The 8594-nt window shown below is 45.8% G+C and overlaps 1 protein-coding gene across 1 annotated transcript; it reads left to right on the forward strand.

Moving 5' to 3' along the window:
• Nucleotides 1-6409: 6409 nt before the first annotated feature.
• Nucleotides 6410-7144, forward strand: LOC137308249 (putative nuclease HARBI1). Its single transcript, XM_067977086.1, has one exon. The coding sequence runs from the start codon at nt 6410-6412 to the stop codon at nt 7142-7144; it is 735 nt and encodes a 244-aa protein (XP_067833187.1).
• The last annotated feature ends 1450 nt before the right edge of the window (nt 7145-8594 follow it).

Genomic DNA, 8594 nt, shown 5'->3' on the forward strand with positions numbered 1-8594 from the left:
GGTTTGATTTTCTATTTACCTTTCAAACAAATGAAAGTTGGATGATTTGCTGCTTCGTAACCTTCAGACTTCAGAATGTGTTTTGCTAGAATAAGCAGTCAATTTTGAAGCCTAAATGAACTTGCAAGACTTACAAGAAAAAAATACCCTATACATATGCCATGCAGTCGATATTTAGCCCACAAAGTGTCCAACATTGTGAAGTGTTTGTACAAGATTCTTTAACATGCATTTGGGAAATAACTGCAAAAATCATCCCACCCCATAAAAATTGCAACACCCAATAAAAATTGTCCTGCTCCATTCTGCTGCTTACTCCTACCATATGCTGTTATCTGGTACCAAAGTCTGCTGCATGTTATGGGCAAGAGTTCCTAATCTTGCAATAATTTTGCAGAATGAACATTTTCTACCCACAGTCTGCAGCAAAGTTCAATCCCGTGGAACAGTACAGGTAGGAACCAAAGCAGTGGTGAAGGGTGAATCAAGGAAGACTGGCATCATGAACTATGAGGGGCAGAGAGAGAGGAAAGAGGTGGGAAGGGTGCCAATATGAATTGGGAGATGGGGTAGAACAGTGCCATTACAAACTGGGTGGGGCGGGGGAGGGGAGGGGGAGGAGTGCTGATGTGAATTGGGACAAGAGGTGAAGACTGCCAGTATGAAATGGAGGGCCGGGGGTGGGGTGGGCGGAGAGACTGCCAGCTTACACTGGGGAGAAAAGAGTGCCAATGGAAACTAGAGCAGAGGAAGAAAGAGCCAGCATGAGCTAGAGCGAGAAGGGTAGAATAGTGCCAGTACGAACTAGAGGAGGGAGAACAGTGCCACGGTGAACTGGAGGGAAGGGGAAAAGAATACCTGTGTGAATTGGGAGGGGGAAGAGTAGCTCCATGAACTGGAAAGGGAGGGGGACTAAAAATTTAATATTCCATGAAATTATTTTAAAACAATTTAACAGTCAGATTTAGCAACAGTTAGTACCAATATTCACAACAGCTATAAGAAGTGAAGGAAAATCCCCGTAATTTTTGCCACAGTCTCCTGCAGTTTTCCAGTGGCGATGCTTAAACAGCCTTCAAACCATCAATGGCCAGAGAAAAACAGGGCCGACATTTACATTTGCCACTAGTGATGCTGCTGCTTCCAGAGGAAGCTTCATCTTATTTATAGCACTGAGTTGCTGCTGAAATCAGGGCTGCTGTTAGCAGCAGCACTGTAACAGAAAGAGGTCATTAACTTAATAACATCTGGATCTAGTCTGAAAATGGAGTTGAGAATCCAAATACAATTAAATCAACATGAGTATTATCTGTGAATATTTATGAATGAATCTTTAAAGAAGTTATCAGCACTTCACTGGAATAATTTTCTGGAAAACAAATCAATCATATAGGTGCTTAGAATGTAGAAGAATGTCTGAGCTAATGGATCCTGAGGAGAAAAGTGTCCTTGTTTTGCTACAGGAGCAGAACATGATTGCCTGGCATGAACAAGACATACAATGCAGCCTAGGGATGTTCTTCGAATAAATTAATTCCACAAATTTGGAACAGAGCCTGAAAATGTGGATATTCTGAATTAAGTAGCATGAGGTTACTGTGCGAATGTGGCAAAATTCTTCCGTGGCATTTCGAGCTAAACCATCAACAAATTTGGATTCATTTCTTCCACTAGTCTGTTCGGAAATTGGACACAAACCTAATACTCGATTGCAAGGCAGGTGGCTGCAAATACATCAGTGTTCTGATGGGAAACTTGGATAATTTCTTCATCCAATCAACAGGACCAGCTGCGAACCTGGATATTTTTGCCATCTAGACTGTAATGGATCAGGCATAGGCTTAACACTGGACCACCAGGGAATTGAGTGTTAGATTGGATGGAAATCATCATTAGACCATGATTAAACCTGGATACAAATCCACCACTAAACCATCATGAAACTTGTGGAAATGAATTGCTATATGTAGTGACATCATAAGTAAATGTGCAAAGATTTCCTTCAGTTGGTATTTCTAGTGCAATTGTAAATGCATGTTTTCTTTTTCAATATATTTTCAATTCATCAGAAGTACTGACCAGAGAAAATCTTTCTGTACTTGTTTATGACATTGTTATGAGTAATAGCTAAAGAAAACTAAACACGAACCCACCGTTAAACCATCATGAAACTTGGAGATATAAGAAAAGGGAGAATTGGAATGCAGAGTTCAAATTGAAAGTGAGAATAAGGAAGAAAATACACCTGAAATGGTAAACTTTTAAATATAATACAGCAATAGTGATAGCTTGATGTGCAGATACACTAGGCACTAAAGGTGGTGGCACAAGTAGATAAGGCTAGAATAAAGGCAAGTGGAAATTTGATTTTGTATCTAGAGGCATAAAATACCAAAACAAGGTAAGCTGCAGTTGGAGTATGGTGTTCAGTTTTGGGCATTCCAGTATAAGAAGGATATAAAAGCAATAGAAAAAGATGCAGTATAGATTCTTAAAAGGTACAGGGAGCAAGCAGGGGAATGGGATTAGGTTAGATGGTTCATGTCGAGAAAACATTGGCACGACGTGATGGGCCAAGTCCCCTGTTTCTGTGCTGTAACAATCCATGATTCTATGGAATAAGAACATACCAAGTTGGACCAGTTCAGATTCTGACTTTGGGATTTATCACTCTCCCCTGGTGGAGCCAACATCTCAAGATCGTCTCAGATTAAAACCAAATTTTCAGATAAAATGCTTCCCATGCACGATATGATTTCCATTCAATCCAATAGAAAATGTGAAGACTTACATTAATTATATAGCAGCAAAAAAGGTCACTAGCATGGTGGATAGGGGAGAGTCTGTGAATGTTATCTATATGGACTTCCAGCAGGCGTTTGATAAGGTTCTACACAAGTGATTATTAACAACAGTGAAATGCACAGAGGTAATCTTGGATTTGTAATTGGTTAGGAGGTAGGAGACAGAGAGTCGGGATGAAAAGAACATTCTCTGATTGGTGGGATGTTCCCCAGTGATCTATACTGGGTCCTCAGCTTTTCACCCCATATATTAATGACTTGGATGAAGAAATAGAGAGTTGTATATCCAAGTTTGCAGATGACATTAAGTTAGGAGGCACAGTAAGTTGTCCAGATGGGAACAGAAAGTTACAAAGGGGCATAGATAGACTAAGCGAGTGGGAAGAAAACTATGGCAAATGGAATTCAATGTGAGGAAGTGTGAGGTCATCCTCTTTGGATCTGAGAAACACAAATCAGACTGCTTTCTTAATAGTAAGAGACTAGGTACTGTGGAGCAGCAAGGGATTTAGGTGTGCAGGTACATAATCACTAAACGTCCGTGCCCACGTTCAGCAAGACCTGGACAACATCCAGGCTTGGGCTGATAAGTGGCAAGTAACATTCACGCCAGACAAGTGCCAGGCAATGACCATCACCAACAAGAGAGAGTCTAACCACCTCCCCTTGACATTCAACGGCATTACCATCGCTGAATCACCCATCATCAACATCCTGGGGGTCACCATTGACCAGAAACTTAACTGGACCAGCCAGATAAATACTGTGGCTACAAAAGCAGGTCAGAGGCTGGGTATTCTGCGGCGAGTGACTCACCTCCTGGCTCCCCAAAGCCTTTCCACCATCTACAAGGCACAAGTCAGGAGAGTGATGGAATACTCTCCACTTGCCTGGATGAGTGCAGCTCCAACAACACTCAAGAAGCTCGACACCATCCAGGACAAAGCAGCCTGCTTGATTGGCATCCCATCCACCACCCTAAACATTCACTCCCTTCACCACTGGCGCACCGTGGCTGCAGTGTGTACCATCCACAGGATGCACTGCAGCAACTCGCCAAGGCTTCTTCGACAGCACCTCCCAAACCTGCGACCTCTACCATCTTGAAGGACAAGGACAGCAGGCACATAGGAACAACACCACCTGCACGTTCCCCTCTAAGTCACACACCATCCCGACTTGGACATATATCGTAGTTCCTTCATCGTCGCTGGGTTAAAATCCTGGAACTCCCTTCCTAACAGCACTGTGGGAGAACCTTCACCACACGGACTGCAGCGGTTCAAGAAGGCGGCTCACCAGCACCTTCTCAAGGGCAATTAGGGATGGGCAATAAATGCTGGCCTCACCAGCGACGCCCACATCCCATGAACGAATAAAAAAAAATCACTAAAAGCTAGTGCACAGGTACAAAAAGTAATCAAAAAGGCTAATGGAATGTTGGCCTTTATCTCAAGGGGGTTGCATTACAAAAGTGAGGAAGAGATGCTTCAGTTGTACAGAACCTTAGTCAGATGCCATCTGGAGAACTGCATTCACTTTTGGGCACTGAACCTCAGGAAAGATATATTGGCCTTGGAAAGAGTATAGCGAAGATTCACCAGAATAATACCAGGGCTTAAAGAGTTAAGTTATGATGATAGGTTACATAAACTTGGTTTGTATTTCTTTGAGTTTAGAAGGTTAAGGGGTGATCTAATAGAGGCCTTTAAAATGATTAAGTGATTTGGTACAGACAGAGAAACTATTTCCTCTGGTAGAGTAATCCATAGAGAATAAAATTCGAGCTAGACCATTTGGGAGTGAAATCAGAAAGCACTTCTTGACACAAAATGGAACTTGCTCCCCCAAAAGGCTGTGGATGCTGGGACAATTGAAATTTTCAAGACTGAGATCGACAGATTTTTATTAGATAAGTGTATCAGAGATATGAAGTACAGGTGGGTAAATGGAGTTGAGGCACAGATCAGCCATGATCTAACTGAATGTCAGAACAGGCTCAAGGGACTGAATGGCCGACTCCTGTTTCTATGTTCCCACAGCCTAGAAATCACTGTTGGCAATATCAGTGTCCAAGCACTTAAGGGGGCCAATTTCAACTAGCCAAATTCAGCGTTAACGGGGTGGGTAACAGCCTCAGAATGGGGTCAGTGGACTTACTGCTCCGTTAATGCCAACATTGGCCACAGCAGCTTTTAAAGGGACTTTCCCAAGGGCGGCTGAACGCTTGCCGATTTCAGGCGGTAGGCATCTGAACGATGTAAATCAGGGCCCTATCACATAACTTGGTTGCAATTTTCAGGGCCACGTGGGTGGAGTGTGTACTGTGCACGGTCTGCCCGTGTGTCCTGGCATTGAGCAGCCTAATTAGTAGTCCTCATAGGGGCCACTGCTGGCCATTCCAAAAACAGCCCCTAAACTTTTTCCAAGAATTTTTTTGTGGAGCCAGGAGGAGCAGAAGTGTTTTGCCACCCACTCCCCTCACCCCCCCCCCCCCCCCCCCCCCAGCCTAACCGTGGGTCACCTGATTGGAGCTGCAGCGGGGCACCATTCGAGGTGTGCAGTTCACTGCGGAAATAAGGCCTGGGCTTTGAAATGGCTCAGGCCTCCTGCCGTCAGGAATGGGTGGGTGACTAGCACGCTGCACCAGTCGACCACCAGAGAGTTATGTTTCCTTATGGCATTCTCTATCTAGATTTCTTTCAGAAAATAACAATTTGGGGTTCAGTATATGAGTAATTTGAGACGTGACATGTAGTAAGTATCATAGTACCATAGTAGGTACAGCACAGGAGGAGGCCATTCGGCCCATCATGCCTGTGTCGGCTCTTTGAAAGAGCTATCCAATTAGTCCCAATATAAACTGTTTTGAAGGAACAGGTGACTTTGGACCTATAGCGGGTTAAATTGGGCCATGTAGCACCCGTATTTTAGGCACTACGCAGCCAACTAAGACTTGAAAATGGAGTTTGGATTGCGTGCGCACACTCAAGTGCACAGGATGCCATCTTGGTAAAGGGGTTTGCGCGCAAGCACCTAACGACCGCCGGCAGCATGTAGAGTAGGGAGAATATGATGTGAATCAGTGTGCAATGCCGATTTTAAGCCACCACTGCCATTTTGCAACTCCACACTCCAGTCAACACACTGCCTTAACCTCACACAGCTGAACACGACATTAAATGGCATGAAGGAACTCCCCACCAGCGCTATTTAAAGGGATCATGAAGTACTTACAGATTAGTTGCTGGATTATTTCTTCTGGCTGCTGGTGCTTTTGTATGCATTTTTGGAGGTTACCGAAACTTGGCTAAAGTTTAAGTAAGTACTCTACAGGGAGTGGTGTGGGTGGTCTTGCAGTACTTTTAGTGCCAGTTAAAATATTGAATCTGAAAAAAGTTGCTCCCAGACATGGGTGGCCTGCTAGGGCTTCCTCTGGGAATTGAACATGACTGGGAGAATGAAGAGAGGCCACGCAGAGCAGGACCAGCTGCTCGAAGAGGGAGGAGGAGGAAGAGGAGCGCACTTAGCAGAAGGCCATATCCAAGGAAGGTCTTTAGGGAGCAATTCTCTTACCTCAATTTCAGCGACGACTAGTGCATCAGATGTATTCGGTTACAAAAGAGCTCGTGACTGAAATCTATCATCTGCTGCAGCCACAACTGCAGCCTCAAAGCAGGGCAAGGACAGCATTGCCTGTGGCTGTCAAGGTGACCGTGGTTGTCAATTTTTACGCCTCTGGCTCCTTTCAGGTTTTTGCTGGAGATATAAGCAACATCCCACAGTTTGCAGTTCACTGCTGTATAAGGGAAGTCACCGAGGCTCTCTATATAATGAGAAACACATTCATCTCATTCTCTCTTGCCAGAGACAAGCAGAAGGAGCAAGCACGAGGTTTTGCATGGATTGCAGGCTTCCCCATGGTGCAGGGTGCCATTGACTGCATGCACATTGCCTTGTGTGCTCCTCATCTGAACTCAGACATATTCATCAGTGGAAAGGGATTCCACTCCCTCAATGTGCAGCTGATGTGCGACCACAGGCAGTGCACCATGCAGGTGATTGCCCACAATCCTGGCAGCAGTCATGATTCTTTCATTCTGTGGCAGTCCTCTGTTCCACCTGTATTTGAACCAGCATGGCAAGTCAAAGGTTGGCTACCGGGCAAGAAGGGCTATCCCCTCATGACATGGCTCATGACTTCGGTCAGGAACACACGCACACGTGCACAGCAGGCCTACAATGAGAGCCATGCCACCACAAGAAACATTATAGAGCATGCCATCAGTGTCCTCAAGCAATGCTTACGCTGCCTGGACCACTCTGCAGGAGCCCTGTAGTACTCAGCTGAGCAGGTATCAAGATTTGTGGTATTATGCTGCATGCTATACAGCCTGGCCATTATGAGGGAATAGCCCTTGCCATCACCTATCAGGCAAGAACCTGAGGAGCAGGAGGAGGAGGAGGAGGAAGTGCAAGAGGAAGTGGAGCTACAACGTAGAGAGGCTCTTTCTGCCAGCGCTCTACGTGATCAGATTATTAATGAGCGATAACAGTAACCTCAAGGACAACTCCCCATTCTCCAACAGTCCCACACTTCTTACTCCATCACTGAACATCACATCGTCCTCTTTCTGACAATACATATTAATTCCTCCCTCAGTTCACCGCAGAAGAAAAAGCACCACCAAAATCAAATGCAAATTCAAATCCAAATTTATCAATTCACTCATTAAACAATGCATACAAAATTAAACTAATCACCCTTATATATTGCTTCAGTGCCTGTCTTTCGTGTGCCTTTACCTTTCCTAGTGCTCCTACGAGGTGCTTCCCCAGTGACTGCGGCATGGGTGATGGTAGGCTGCTGACCTTCAATTGAGGAGAGTGCAGAAGGCCTTGGAGGACGACCTCGAGTACTCTGGGATGGGAGGACTCAGCTTCAGACTGCACCATCTCGGCCTGGGCTGCAGCAGTCTGGCCTGGTTGGCTGACAGGCAACAGCAAGGGCACTGGCAGCGTGGCGGGGTGGGAGAAGGAATGCTGTCATCCTGAGAGAGGACAGCAGGTTCCTGTTCCATGGTGCCACTGCTACTCTCCCGGGGTGGCACCATGCCTCAGCAATCCTGGTGATCTGTTGGAGAACACACGTCCTGGAAGCCCTTTCAACTGTGGTATCCAGATCCACGATGGTAGCAGTCTGAGCTTCCAATGCAGCAAGCAGACCTTTGGTGGAAGCTGTTCGTGCTGCAATGGAAGCTGTGACATTGGTTATCAGGCACTGCATCAAGCTGGATTCCACAAGTGTGCTGATGCCAGAAAGCCTGCGTACAATGTCAAGGAGCATGGAGGAGTCCAGCTTCAACTTGGCACCGCCTTTGTGCAGAGCTTGAAGCCCATTCTTTCCAAGTATATGGTTGTATGCCCATCAGCCTTCTTCTGCAACCTGGGCCATTGACGTCTTCACCTGAATCCTCTGCAGCAGAACTAGTGTGCGACCTCGCTTTCCAGCGAGCTGGCACCTGCGGTATCCTTTCCCCCCCGTCCTGGCTCCTGCACACTTGTGCCCGGTGTCTCAACACGTGCAGATCCCTCCTCTATCCTAGCCTCTAAAGTACGTGCAGTGACAGTCTCTGAGCTGGTGGCTGCTAGTGTAAGATCAAGTGACGGTGTCTCTTCATCATCACTGCCTCCTTCCTCTTCCTCTTCTGACTGGGATGGTTCCAGTTCTTGGGTATCTGAAATGAAAAAGGGACAAGGCTTGGGTTGTGGTGAGGGGAGAGGAGAAAG

Source organism: Heptranchias perlo, chromosome 3, assembly GCF_035084215.1.
Source record: "Heptranchias perlo isolate sHepPer1 chromosome 3, sHepPer1.hap1, whole genome shotgun sequence".
Classification (NCBI taxonomy): Eukaryota; Metazoa; Chordata; class Chondrichthyes; order Hexanchiformes; family Hexanchidae; genus Heptranchias; species Heptranchias perlo.

What these genes read in the sequence shown, in the direction of transcription:
- LOC137308249 (XM_067977086.1), top strand. Translation starts at nt 6,410, where the DNA reads ATGTATTCGGTTACAAAAGAGCTCGTGACTGAAATCTATCATCTGCTG.